Source organism: Typopeltis vanoorti, chromosome 2 (genome assembly GCF_054136105.1).
Source record: "Typopeltis vanoorti isolate ZY-2024b chromosome 2, IOZ_Tvanoo_1.0, whole genome shotgun sequence".
Classification (NCBI taxonomy): Eukaryota; Metazoa; Arthropoda; class Arachnida; order Uropygi; family Thelyphonidae; genus Typopeltis; species Typopeltis vanoorti.
Window position 1 is genome coordinate 120,978,938 of NC_143550.1, and position 15,867 is coordinate 120,994,804.

Sequence of the window (15,867 nt, forward strand, 5' to 3'; positions counted from 1 at the left end):
CCAGCTCTTACTATCAAAAATATGGTACCTTGTAGCCAACATTAATTACAATGGCAACGAAGTTGACAAAATTCACAGAATGTGCAAAATTTATTTGGGATTCGAAATACGAACCCATACGAAGGTGTACAATATTTCATGATATAGAAGCTGGAGGACTTGGTTTAATAAATGTACATTTTAAAACTCTAAGCGCAGGAGCAAAAATCATAGAGAGAGCTTACTCGGAACACAAAGCATGGAGTGCATATATCATACACTACATGCAAAGAATAATGCCCCACCAAATAATTTGTTCTCTTCCACAATCGAATGGCAAAATACCAAAAATGTTGATTGAAGTTACGGAGAGGTACAAATTCATTAATAATCATATAGCAATAAAAGATTTCCTCAAAATGAAACCAAAAATTGCACTTATCATTCTCACGCGAGCAGTTATACCACCACCACAACACCGAGAGTTTGAAAAAGGTAAAATTAAATTATCCAATGTACTCAAAAAGGCATTCAGATTACCCATACACCCGAAACTAAAAACATTTTATTACAAGGTTCACCACGCTTGCCTACCCACCAGAATGTGGTGCGCATACAAAGGTATTCCACTTCAAGCCCCAGCCAAATGCTACTTCTGCCCGGAACCAGAAACACTATATCACATAATGTTATACTGCCCCCACACCTCTCCAATATGGAACACTGTTCAGAAATTCATAAAACACAAAGAACCGGTCACAGAACACACACTACTCTGGCTAAAGGAGGGAAACATAACAATAACCAAAGCAATTGTAATTATAACAACAATGTACTCTATCTGGACATACAGATGTGACAGAATTTATGGAAGAGATACAGGCCCAGATATAATGCAAAAACTTAACAAACAACTAAATGAACATAACAGACACAATAAACAGAAAAAAGATAACCAAACACCAATGGCAGAAGACAGGCCTTATCTCTGATGAATATGAAGAAAACATACAAATAATAGAAAAAAAAGACCCACCATAAAGAAAAAACATGAAAACAAGCCAATACAATTCACTCTGAAAGAAAAAAATAATGGAATAGAAAACTAAACACATAATGTAAATATGTATATATAAGTGTAGAAATATTGTATAGTAATGAACAGATCTATTTGCATAAGAGGAAGTATATGTCTTATAATTTTCAGTTGGTTAAAAATATGTTAATATTTCAATGAATGTTAAATGACAAAATAACTGCCCAAAAGATAGTCAAAGCTATTTTCACCTAGATTTGACTCTAGGTGAAAATAGATATTGGGCATGTTATCATGTTGCAAAAAAAAAAAAAAAAAAATGTAAATAATAATAAATAAATAAATACATAAATCAAAAATGTTAACTGAAATAAGCATGCCATGTACTTATTGCATATATGTTATTGTATATTGTATTATTATTATTATTATTATTTCGGGCGACTCCAGGAGTCCTTAGACTCATCGAGGGAGGCCCTAAACATCATGCCCACACAACTATGCGATTACATTCTCACAGTATCTATCATACCTTGTCTTGAACTCGTTCACCGTCATAGCACCCACAACAGACTCTGGCAGCTTATTCCACTCATTTACCACTCTAAAAATAAAGAACCCAGCTCTAACACCCCTGCTAACCACACTCTTGCCCAGCTTCCATAGGTGTCCCCTAGTTCTCCCACCACCAGTCCTGATCTCAAAAATATCCTCTGAATTAATCCTATAGAATCCCTTTAGCAATTTGAATGTCTCAATCATATCTCCCCTCCTCTGCCTATCAACTAGTTTCTGCAACCCACAAATCTTCAACCTGTTCTCATATGGTTCATTCCATAGACCTGTTATCATCTTAGTCACTCGCCTCTGGATCTTCTCCACCTCCTCCCCGTCAAGAAGGAACCGAGGTGACCAGATCTGCGCACAGTAGTCGAGATGAAGTCTTATCAAGGCTCGGTACAGAGGTACAATAACTTGCTTGTCTCTGCTCGTCAAGGTATTTTTCAACAACCAAGTGAGTTGATGAGCTGATTTAGCTACTTTTGCAGTGTGCCTCCTAAACTTCATCTCCCTATCCACCAACACTCCCAAGTCCCTGGCCTCATCAATCTCTTGGAGTACAGTTCCACCAATGTGATATACTGCTGCTAATCTTTTCACCCCAAAATGCATAACCTTACATTTTGTCACATTAAATTGACATCCATTCTCCTTAGCCCAGAACTCCAATCTATCTAAGTCATCCTGCAAGACTTTGACATCTTCTGCATTCACTATTGCCCTACCCAACTTTGCATCATCAGCAAACAAATGAATTGTTCCACTTAGATCCTTCCCTATATCGTTAATGAACAGATTAAACAGCAGTGGTCCAAGAACAGAACCTTGCGGCACACCACTAGTCACAGGCCGTCTTTTGGACTCTACTCCTGAATAAACTACTCTTTGATATCTCTCCATCAACCAACCACCTATCCACCTCACCAACCCTATATCCATTCCCATATGTTGTAGTTTACAGATTAGTATTCCATGTGGTATCCTGTCAAACGCCTTTGCCAGGTCCAGCAGTATCACTGTAAACCCATTTCCCTTATCCAGTTCAGCCGTCACCTTGTTATAAAACTTGAGCAAGTTACTGAAGCATGATCTACCCTTCACAAAGCCATGCTGTCCCCTGTACAGTATCTCGTTTTCATCAATCCATTCCTGTATTTTTCCCTTGACTACTTTCTCTGAGACCTTGACAACGACTCCTGATATGCTGATCAGTCGGTAATTTGCAACCGTAGGCTTGGATCCTCCTTTTTGCAGTGAAACCATTTTCCCCTCTTTCCACACCTTCGGGACAAATTATTTTGTCCCGAAGGTGTGGAATTATTTTATTGTATTCATTATCATGCTGTAAATGAAAATTGTTAACTGAAATAAGCATGCTATGTACTTATTGTATATATGTAAATAGTTCGTCCGAATGTACATAGATGCTTTTGAGAAAATAAAATATTTTGATAGAACAGAAAGCACTGCACCCTTCGATTGAAAAAGACCTGGGTTCGATTCTCGTCGTGACGAGGGGAGTAGTTATATTGTTTTTCAATTTTCAACTGAAGGTGAGTTAGCCGATCTCATACGGAGGTAACAAGGTTTTTTCCTCCCTGAAACTCGGTGTTTTTCTTCCCGCGTATAGACAAATCGGCCTTCGGAATGCAATTTACAGACAAAAATTACCGTTGTTGGTGATGATGGGCGATAGATGACGTTGATGGTAATAGCGTTGTAGTAGAAGAATTAAGTAGTAGTGGAGCGGGAGAGATGTATTTAGCAAAGTAGAGTAGAGTGCCCTTCTGCAATGAGTGCTTGGACTCCCTGGCGGTGTCACGTAATAATAATAATAATAATAATAATTATAAATTCTTAATTTTTCATCTAAATTTTTCACACGGACGACACATTACGGTTTATTTAGCATATTTATTTTTAAAGTGCATTATATAATTTATGGAAGGTTGGCAATTTTTCTCTGTCCATAGAAAAGCTTGGACAACGGCTTTTCTATGAAAACGTGTGAATGTTTATCATATTTCCACTTTGTCATCTGTTATCGTATTAAATATTCTAAAATTACATAAGCAAACTGGATATTAGATTCAAAACCGAATGTAGAAATTATAAAAGTTTCGTGAGTTGACCAGAGCGCTTGCGGGAATACATTCCTCGGCATTGACAAGTTTCTTTAGTGTGGACTACTTAAAAGACATAGGCGCCACCTATGTATTTTAAGGAGACTTGGCCTTGTGAATGCCGAGGAATGTGTTCCTGCAGCTCCTTGGTCAATTCATGAAGCTTTCATAGTTTTTAGATTCGGCTTTGAAATAATGCTGGATCTAATATCCAGTTGTTTATGTAATTTTTCATCGCCGAAATGAAGCCTTTTTAGCTGTTTATTTTAGTAATTAGTTTTAATTTTTTTTTATGCGATAGGCTGAAATGATTATTTAATCGGGTTTCTCATTTAATCGGATTTCAAATTATGGGCATTGTCTCGATTTATGTCAGATTTGGACGATAGATGGCAGTAAGAGTAGAATAACATGACAGTTTTAGAATAGCTGCATGTCATGCCGCATGTTTCGTAAATCTTTATTATTTTTAACTTCTATTAAATATAATAAAATTGGATACTGTGCAGTTTTGAAAGTTATTTTATCTTAGCGTTATATATTAAATTGGATAAGGTATTTTCTCTTTAACTTTACAGAGCTGTAGTCGATTTATCAATCTGAGGCATATGCATCAGGTATATTGCTCACTAGAATAGCATAGTTCAGGTATGTGTGTTTTTATTATTATTATTAATAATGTATAGTTGCTAGTTAATATCAGAGTTTTTCTGAAATAAAATTAAATTATTAAGATGAATGGTCTTCATTTACATCTTTAATATATGCAGGAACTGCACAGTATCCTTTGCAGCTTCGTAGATTAAACAACTGTTGTCAATTGAACTGATCTGAATCAGTTTTATTAAATGCATTCTTCTGAAATAGTTAGGAATGGTGAATTCAGTTTTTTAGAGCTTTTCTCTGTTGTGATTGTGGACAGAAACCAAACAATTCATCACCTTTTCTCCAGCAGCGGTTGATGAATTTAGTATATGTTCCATTCAGTGTCTTATTTAGATAAGAATCCCCCCCCCCCCATATATATATACTGTGTATATATATATATAATACTCCTAGGACCATCGATATCCTAAACAAAGACTTTAAGTACAATAAATATCTTAAATGTTTATTTTTCGATGATTATGTTACTCTAACACAAATTGTGAAACTGCAAGAGGAAAAACAGACAACTTTATGTATATGGTTTAGATTACTGTAATGTATGTGATTGACTGCAGAAAACTGGACAGTTGTGTCTGTGTAAAATTGTTCAACCCAACTTCTGGTTCAACATCACAATAAGAGCCTAAGAGTTTTATGCATGGCTGTTTTTGTAATGAGTATTATTTAATTGTCTTTATTCCAATTCAGCAGACAAAGTTGAAAGAAGAAAGCAACAAGCACTTTTCATTTGGAAAAGATGGATTCAACTCATCATGATATCACATATCTTTATGTCTGTTCAGTTGAAGATGAGCTGGCTCTCTCATACAGAGGTAGCAAGGTTTTGTTGGCTGCAGAACTGTCTAGAGAATGCATGCAGTTGACAAAACTACATTTGCAGAAGAGATTTCAATGTTTGGAAACATTTAAAAAAAAAAATCCAAACATTACAATCCTTTGTAATGTTTGGAAATGTGTTCCACCTTCATTTTATAACACAATGCTTCTCCAATGCATTAAGTAGCTTTTATTGTAAAATGTAACTAATATAATTGCTTTTTTGGAAAAATTGCAATAAATGTACTGTAATGCATTTTATGCAAATCACAAACTGCATTATAGTGAAACCTTCACTGTTTAAAACAAACACAATTTGATTATTGCTGTTCTTGTGTTGTTTGTGTGTGTGTGTGACATGATACTGACTTGTATTTGATTTAACCACACTGTGATTGTGAACAGAAATAATATATTTTAATGGACAGGCATAGCTTTTTCCATTAAAATTTATTAAAATCTGATCAAGTAGCTTCTTTAATCATATGTCACATAGAGATGTCATTACATGATACCTCCATGACACCACATCATCTTCTTGAAGTAATAATGCACATCTGTATTTTGATAGCATTGAAGTTCACAAGGCTATCCTTACTCCACTGAAGACTAACAAGATCAGAATTTATGGCACTGGTTATATAATTTCTTGAAGCTTTGGGTTATTGAGTTTGTTTCTAGCACTACAAGCTGAGTGTGTGTGTGAGAGAGAGAGAGAGAATTTGGAAACTAAAAAGTGACATTATTGTGATGCATTTTAGACATGGAGATGTTTTACTCTTTAGTTATTTATTTCTCAGTCTTTCCATTGGATCTAATAAGCTTTACATAATGCATTGTTACATACATGAAATATGGATAGTGATTGAAGAGGCATTACTTAGTTTTCTGTTATGAATTAAACACGATTTTGAAGATTAGAAATGGACATATTTGTTGTTGGATTGGAACATGTGAGAGGTAAGTTTTATTCAGTTTTGGAACTTTCCCAGTTTGGTTAGTTGACTGGATAATTCTTATCTGTAGTTGGATTCAAATCCCACTGCAAGAACAAATGTTTATGAATAGCTTAGAAAATTCTTCTTTCTTAGCAAAAAAAAAATAAATAAATAAATAAATAATAAACCTTGATGCTGGTTAGAAGGTCTATGAGTCTTCTCTTCAGGAAGAATTTACATCTCTGCATATACACCAAAATGATGTCCTGATTCAGTACTGTTGTTTGGTGATTTTTTTTTTTTTGTTATACGTTGAAATTTTTTACTGATTCATAGCATACTTATGGATCAGTGTTTCTCAAACTTCAGATATCCGCGTATCCCTTCTTAAATTTTGATTATTACCAAGTACCCCCTTATCAAATAATAAATAAATAAAGTATATTTCATTGTAAATGTGTATTTTATTTGAATTTATATGTTCATGTAAACAAAAAAATATGATTCATTTTTAATAGAACAAAATTTGAAATAGGTTCCTCTTCATTTCCCATCCATAAAAATCCACATTTCAAGTAATTCATAGCATAGTTGGTTCTCTAGAGATGTCATGCGACACACCCTTATCAATTTCATTTGATCCAGATGCAATATCAATGTTTTCTTGTTGCTTACAGTTACTTGTATTTGCTATATTGCTCTCTTTTGTGGGTTTTATAAATCCAATCTTTAACCAATGATCTATACTTAAGAATTTGAAAGATAAAAAAATTACCTTATTTACTTGAATATAACTCACACTTTTTTTTCCCAAAATTAAAGCTAAAAAATCGTGGTGTGAGATATATGCGTGGATTTTTGAAAACGAAAGTTTTTCAGGGAAAAAACTGCAAATGGTGTGACTTACCAAGAAGCTCCTACTCGCTATCGCTTTAGGCATTGAGAACAGTTTCCTTGTGTGCATCGTCAAAGTCATATATCCAATCTTCTTCTTCTTTCCCATTATTTCAAGCCAAAATTACTAGTAATTTACAAGACTCGAGATACGTAGAGCAGCTATGAAGAAGTGCATATGATTGATGCAGTATTACCAAAAGACCGTGCGAACCAAAGACAAATTAGCATTTCAACAATCGAGTTTAAATGCTAATTCTCTTCAACTGAATATCATAATATCTGAAACACATTCACTATATATTTCTTAGTTTTAACACGTTCACGACGGGTGGTGTCAAGCAAAACCATATGTTGAACCGGCAACATATGGTTTTGCTTGAGTCTATACAGCAATTTCTGTTGGAGCGGAGATGTGATTCATTAGTTAATGCTGTTTTTATCCCAGTTGTCTCTAATTGCATATAATATAATGGTTCCATGTGTTAATGATGCAATGATGCATATCCAAAAATTTCCATGTACCCCCCTGAAGACCTTTCCCGTATCCCCAAGGGTACACGTACCACACTTTGAGAAACACTGTTATAGATAATGGCAGGGGGGTAAACTTCTTTAAAAAATACTCCTGTGTATTTTTTCTACTGTGCACATGAATCATCACTGATTCATGTGCACAGTACACCTATGCTAAATATGAATATTTAACTGTAAATTCTTGACTGTATATATTGTAATAATTCATATAAAGAAGGAAAGGTTTTCCTCTAGTGATTTTTTTTTTAATTGAAGAAAGTAAAAGAAAATGCCAGGAACAGAGCTGCCTGTTTCCAAGGTTATTGTCCATCCTCTGGTTCTGCTGAGTGTGGTAGACCATTTTAATAGAATGGGAAAAATTGGAAATCAAAAGAGAGTTGTTGGAATTCTTTTAGGATCCTGGAAAGGAAAAGGTGTTCTAGATGTTTCAAATAGTTTTGCAGGTAAATAACATCTACCAACTTTTTATCACTTAAAAAATTAAAAAAAAAACTTTGAGTATAGTATTAAAATTAATAGGTTCTTATTTGATTAGTTGCTTGTGATATTTCTGTTAAAACAAAAATATGACTAGCCTTATTATCTTATTATAATTTATAATATCTTACTATAATTTAATTTCAACAGTAATTTTAAAATATACAGTCAATCCTCACTATAGAAAGCTTATAGGAACCAAAGGAATAATGTGTTATGGTTGAAAGTTTGCTGTAGTAAATATTTTTCACCCTGGCATCATCGAAGTATAGAGTTCTGGCTAGGACTTTTTTTTTTTTTTTTTTTGTATTTTTTCATGTTCATTGCATTCACTGTAATGGTCTTTGTTATTGTGACAGTTAACTCTGATAAATTCAGATTCTTTGGTTTTTAAAATGTCTGAATATCATTTTCACAATTTTTATGTTATATATCTAATATATCTGTTTTTGGATTTAAAACATATTGAAAAAACATCGGTTAAAAAAGAACATTATTTTTTAAAAGTGATTCCAAAATGCAATATATTTCACCTCAGATTTTCCAGTTGCCATTTGAAATTAATAACAATAAATAATTAATAATAACAATTAATTGAAATTCATTAGGGTTTCAGATGATGACTGGAGTAGTTCTTGGCCTTTTCTGTTTTGTAAATGTGCTTCTCTGTTGGCCCTCTGTGTCATGCTATTAACTTTATTAACTTTATTTTTATTTAAGGTGGTGTGTTGGTATTTCATAGCTTGTGCTAATTCCTTAAAAAATGAGCACATGGAATATTTTTGTCTTTGTCTTTATGGTCCAAATTCAAGTTTTTCCATTGGATGTGTCTTGCGTAGGGCTGCTTTGTACAGTTGAATCGGAGCACATCTTCCAACTGCCAGAGTATGATATATTGCAAACAGGTAATCTAACAAACTACAGAAGGGAGAAGGAATGAAACTGGTTTGTGCTTAGTATTAGAATTTCTGATCATTTGGTGCTTTCCTCTAGAAGCACCTCTAAAAAATATTCTGCAGTGAGCTTTTGTGATGCATATCATCCTATCTCTTTTTTAACTGTTTTATAATGTGGTGTTTTGTAATTGCTGAGAGTAAATTTGCAGCTACTGCTTATGCAATACAGTAAACGAGATTAAAACAACAATCTTGTGTGGCAATGTTCATGAAAGACAGGCAGTTTTATTAAGTTAAGGACAAATTTGATTTTAGGATGTTTGGATGTTGAAGTGTTAGGAAGGTTTTAATTTGGCCATAGGTTCACATCGAAAAACTGTTTTCAATATAATGAAGCAATATTTTTCATGGGGAAGTGTGGAATTAAAAACTCTTTCATCAAAGTGATCCATAAAAAAAAGGGTGGGGGAGAATTTCTGGATTGGAAAGATGTCATAAAAGTTCATTGTGTGCATTCTGCTGTTTATAACATTTAGTTTTGTTAAATGAAATCATTCTTAATGAAGAACAGGCAGGCTTCAGAAAGAATCACTCCACATTGGATCAGATCTTCGTAATACAAAAGACTAACAGAATTAAACATAACAAAAATATCTATTACTGTTTTATAGATTCTAAACAGGCATTCGACTCAATAAACAGAGTAACTTTATTAAGAATATTAAAACAGAAACAAATCGATGAAGATGCCCTAGACTTCTTAGAAAAATATTATAGCCTCATGGAAGCAATAATGAAATTCAACTGTATAACAACAGATAAAATAAACATCAGTACAGGAGTAGCCCATCTTCCCATACCTTTTTTACATCTACCTAGAGGATATGGTTAACCAAGCCTTGGAAGGAGAAAAAAAGGGTCAACCTAAATGGTTATAACCTTAATAACATAAAATATGCAGATGGCATTGCAATAAATAGTGGACACAAAAGAAAAGATGGTGAACCTAATAACCAAACTAAACAATACAGCTAAAGAATACAACATGAACATAAATACAGGCAAAACAAAAATCTTGATAATTGGAAAAAACGAAGAAAAAGTAAACTCCTTGAATGGATCAACAATTGAACAAGTAAAACAATTTAACTATTTAGGAACAGTAATAACAGAACACTTAGATGCCATGACCACTATTAAACATAGAATAACGACTACATGGTCATCATTTGATAAGCTAGGAAAAATCTGGAAAAATAATAGTCTCCAAATCTCTAAAGAAAAAATTATATAATGCAATTATAATACCCACTGTGCTATATGCTTCAGAAACTGGGACACTCGAGAAGACAGAGATACAAAAACTGGAGGCTTTTGAGATGAAATGTCTCAGAAAAATAAATAAATAAAACAAAATAGACAGAAAAGAAAACAAATGAAACTGTAAGACAAGATCTAAAATATACAGACTCATTAATAGAAAAATCAAAGGAAGACAACTTCAGTGGTACAGCATGTCGAGAGAATGCCATCAAAAATGCTACCCAACCTCATTCTGTATGCAAGATTAGAAGAAAAAAGAAAAAAAAGGAAGACCAAGAACTAAATGGATAACATCTATAAAGGTCAACTCCGAATTACAAACATATAGACAGCTCACCGGCCATGCAAGAAACCGAGATTCCTGGAGGTTGTTGTGGAAACACAGAAGACTCAACTCGTCCCCAACTCGTAAGTAAATGAAGTCTGAGAAGATTGCATGACCAAAGAGTTTTTTTTTTTGTGTGTGTGTGTGTGTGTGATATCCCACTACAAATGATTTCCTAGGTGATTGAAGTCACTATCACCTAAAGACTCGCACGTATCTGTTTCAGTGGGATTTAAACCCACAGCCTTATTAACAGAACAGAGGTGCTATTCAGTCACATATTTATGATGTGGATGCCAGATGTAACAATAAGTTAAAAATTAGAAATTTCCACATTTATTTAACTTGAACATTTTTAAAGATGCATGTAAAAGGTAAATAGAATTTTGCAATTAGTTTTTAAGGGAACATGTGTACTAGACATGTGGTTTACACATGTTGAAAAAATATAGTTTTATTCAAAAACTCTGATATATTTCATTCGGTGTAATGGATATCTTCAGGGGAAACATTAGTAACCACATTCAAAATATGAATTATAAGAATGAGTCATGTAGCATGTGCTTACTAGCTTGTTTCTTGGTTGCAGCTGAGTTGACAGGAATACATTATTAGAGTTCAAAGGAACAATTGTAAAAGTCTGTTCAGTTTTTTAAAAAAAATTATGAACGGTTAATTGAGAGTGACATACAATCAGAGCATTAAGGTTCAGATGATTTTGTAGTGTTTCACATATTTCAAGGGAAAAGGCAATCATTTGAACCTGCTGGAATTGAAGAATATTTTCCTGGTTTCAAAAAACACTGCACCTAGTGTCGATAGAATGAGAAGCAAGATTGACTTGTTGGTTTCCAAAAATGCAATATATACTCTTGATGCTCTTGGATTCTAATCAAAGAAGAGCAGCTTGTCGGTAGTGAAGGTGACATGAGCAGGGTACTTGATAGGCACATGGTAAGAAGAGAGGTGGTAATTTATCTTTTGTTGATGGTAAGGAAGAAGATAGTCTGAACAGGTTTAAAGGAAGTGTATAAACTGAACTTGACAGAATCTATGCTATTTGTTTAGTGATTCCTTTAAGTTAGGGTATTAAAATTCTTTTCACATTGAATTGTAGTGTGGTTGACAGATGATAATTATCAATAATTTTTGGAATGGTAACTAAATTGCATCCATTGGACATTGATTACTTTTATTTAATTCGTCTAACAGAAGGAATTTGATGAACAGATCACACGAGCTCCATGTACAAGAATGATGTTTTCAAGTCTTTCCCGTTTACTGCCTTGCAAAATATCTTTCTTGTCATGTTCAGAATTTCATTGGCCACACTAGTTATATTAAAACAGCCTTGACTTCAAAGAGAAAATTAAAGATCTATGCCTGTCTAATAATGAAATATAGCTTTGTTTGATGTAGCAACATCCCACTGCAAGAGACTTCAGTTTTGCAATCTGATTTTCTAGTAGACATTAACTTATTTAAATTCACCACCAGTGAATTACCATCACCTGTTTTACATGGTGAAACAGCGATGAACAATCCTATCTCACCAGCTTTGGTTGATTATTTTATGCAGCATCTAGAAAATCAGCTCTTCTGCTATTTTTCTTGAACCTTGCATATGACTTCATTTTGCTGATATCTTTATGGTCTAGTTACACTTGGAGTCAGAATTACTTCAGTTTCCCTGAAAAAATACTCTTTTTATACCCGTATCAGTTCACTGTTGAATGTGAATCCAGCAACAATTCACTCTTTTTGATACCTGAATTATTCAAAATCTTACAGATCATGTTGAATTGTCAGTTTATTGAAAGCCAACCTTTACTGATTTTTTCACTCATTCTCACTCCATCATTCATCATAGAAGATAGGTATTATCAAAAGTCTTGTACAAAGCTCATGTGATGTGCTTTTCTGATTCCTTTTTGTTAGATGAGTGAAATGAAATTAAAAGCCATCTGATGTTGAATGGATAAAACAAAGTTACTATTCAGGAAATTAATGATTATCATCCTTCAACCACACTAGAATCTCTGAACAAATAACATGGATTCTTCACAAATTCAATCTATACACTCCCTTCAAACCAGCTTGGAAACTGTTTTCTTTCTTATACAACCCTTCTTTCTTTCTTATAAAGTATCTACAAAGGATACTTTACCATGAATTATATATTTAGTTTAATCCTTTATGCAAGTATAAGCAAGCAAAGTTTTGTGCCTGAAATATTTTCAGGACTGGGGCAACTCGTGGTCAAGGTGGTATAAGTTCTGATCACTTGCCTTAGTATCCCATGATGCAAAGCACATATCCTTATGGGTATGTATAATGCTATGCATTATGGAAAGGGTCACTACCCAGACCAGTTTTTCGACCTTTATTGAGGTATCATCAGTGGGAGCCAGACCCAGAGGTGGTGATACTAAGGTGGAAGTAATACAGAAATCATATCACCATATACCAGTTGCCAAAAGGTGTCAACACCTTATTATTAAAATTCTCTGGATTAGAGATAGTTGATGGAAGTTTTTCCACCACACATTTCTATAATACACATGTAGTGTATTATAGAAATCCATATCTTTTTAATCAGTATTAGTGGATTCTCTGTGGATTCTTCCTCACAGTCTTCTTCTGTGAGGAAGAATCCACTAATCATCATCTCTACTAAATGGCTCCTCGTCTGTGAAAGCATCACCTATAAGTTGACGTAACCTCTGTTCTTCCTGCTCGTAACTCATCTGGTTAAAAAAAAAAAAAAAAAAAAAAGATATTATTTTCAAAATACTCTCTAAATATTTACGAAAACATATTTGCTTATAGTTGGTATGTAAAAATATAGAAGACACAGCAGTAACGATAATATTTTAGTAGAATATACATGAAAACAACTTGCGTTTCGGAAATAAATATAGTTGCACTTTTGGTAAGGTGGGGTCTGGTGGACCCCAGCACACTTTACACCTCTGCACACTAAACTTGCTTGTGCGCAACAGCCTGTCATCTATGGCGTCGAGTAGCGGGTTACGGGAGGAGAAGCTATACTGAGGCATGACTCACTGCCACGCGTCATTAAAAAGTTATAATCAATTTAGAAATCTTTGGGGGTTTGTGACACCCACCTTACCAACGCCGGGTTAAATATGAATTATTAAAGATCTTTCTAATTTAACAGTCACTGTGAAAAATAGATATATTTATCAGTAAGAAAAGGATTCCAGTAACACATGCATGACAGTAAGGTTTTTGACCTAACTATTAAACCCTTAGTAATGATAGGTTCTAAAAGTTATATAGTGATTCCTGAAAATATCTTTAAAATAATTAGATGGAAAGATCTGATTATTTTGAAAAATTATTGAATACTGAGATTTAAAGATTTTACGACGATATAATCTAGATAAAATATACGTTTATCAGAACCAAGGTGTGCACGTGCGCACACACATACAAAGTTGTTTACATATGATTTATTGTAGTTATTTATTTGTTAATACCTGAAAAAGTCCACAATACATTATTGAATACAAAAAAAAAAAAACTGTCAGAGAGAGGATGAAATAATTGTGTGTTTTTAAAGTGAAATATCTAGTAGAAAAACTCAAAAGTTAAATTTCTTTGCATAAATAGTAGATGCTATGGTAGAACTGTTCCTGTCCTGTCAATTGTCATCTCCATCCAAGAGGTTGGTTTCCATATTATTATGGATCCACATATATTTATATCTTGAGCTGCTCTCTGCATAGTTCAGGCCCAGCCAGTCCTTTATGTTATTGAATCGTGTGTGTTTGTGTGTGCGCACAAGCATATATATATGTATGTGTGTGTTACTGTCTTCCTTTCTTTTGCTTTTCTTCAATTCTTCTCACTAATAAATCTTTTTTGAAGACTTTCATGTTTCACAATATGACCCATATATTATTTTTCGATGTTGTAATTCTTTATTATTGAAATTTATTACCAATCAACTCCAAAATTTCTATCTTCTGAATGATCCATGAGATCTTCAATATACTTCTGTACATCCTCATCTCAGAAGCATCAATCCTTCTGTTGTTTCCCTTGTTGATTTCCATGTTTCTGTTTCAATAAAGAAAAGTACACTAATTAAAGGCATTTAACCACCCAAATGGCCATACGAGTAAAATATATCAAAAATATTTAAAATAACAAATTATAAAAAAAATATTGGATATAACTATTGGGTATATTTTCTTTGCTTACTATCGTAACTTTAATTTTTTTTTTTGGAATTTAATATAAGGTCATATTTTTTTACTCTGTATTTATTTGCTCTATTAAATTTTGCAGGTCTCTCTCTAATCAGTATGATATGATCTATATAACGAAGATTGTTTATATTTCTTTTTCCTATTTTTCTCCCTCCAGCTCTTACACACTTTTCAAAAATTTCTTTATTGTAGAGATTGAAGAGAAGCTTAAGGACACATCCTTTTTATATTTGGAATCTTTCTGACAGTTCACTGTTGACTTTTATGCTATGGTTTGGTTCCAATATATATAGGATATCAGTCTTATGTCATTCATGTCTATCTTTTCATTATTAATGTTTCTATTAATTTCTTATGGTGAACACTGTTAAATGCTTGATTATAATCTATGAAACAAAGGTAAGTTGCATTTCCAAGTTTCTTTCTAGTATCATTTTGATATTGAAGATACCCTCTCTTCTCATGTTCCTCTGTTTTTCATAAATTTACTTTGGACAGCCTTTATTTTATTTTCTGTTTTGGATTTTATTCTTTCCAATACAATTCATAACATAATTTTATTAATGGGTTGTTAGTCTATAGTCTTTACATTCATCTGTATCCCCTTTGTGGGATGTTTATGAAGATAAAATTCCTGAATTTACTAGGAACATTATCCACTTTCATAAATATGGTTAGTTTTCTTAGCTTTTTATTCTATTTTCTTCTGTGGCCTTAGCATTTCTGTGTGAATGTCATCTTGACCTGGTGACTTTCTTGTCTTAATTTGTTCTATAGCTCATAATATTTCTTCTTTTAGTATTGCAGAACTGTCTTCAAGATTGTTGGATTCTAGTATTATTTCTCTCTCCTGACTTCTGAAAAGATCTGAAATATATTTAACCCACCTTTTCTTAACTTCTGTTTCAAATAACATTCTGCAATCATTGCTTTTGATTGAAAAGTTCTGTGGATATTCATTTTCTCAGGTGTCGTTTATTTATTTATTTATATTTATTTTGTGTGTCTCTCGAGTTTTTTGTTTTATTACTAGGTCTTATTTCCTTGCACTTATT

General features: G+C 33.2%; 1 protein-coding gene across 1 annotated transcript in view; it reads left to right on the forward strand.

Annotated features, from left to right (window-relative positions):
* The first annotated feature begins 4,029 nt into the window (after positions 1–4,029).
* Rpn8 (regulatory particle non-ATPase 8) overlaps positions 4,030–15,867 on the forward strand; it is a 71,180-nt gene continuing 59,342 nt past the window's right edge. The window contains exons 1-3 of the mRNA XM_090407825.1: positions 4,030–4,094; positions 4,278–4,347; positions 7,809–7,996. Coding sequence (XP_090263951.1) covers positions 7,822–7,996 — 175 coding nt within the window. The 5' untranslated portion in view covers positions 4,030–4,094; positions 4,278–4,347; positions 7,809–7,821. The remainder of the gene's footprint in view (positions 4,095–4,277; positions 4,348–7,808; positions 7,997–15,867) is intronic.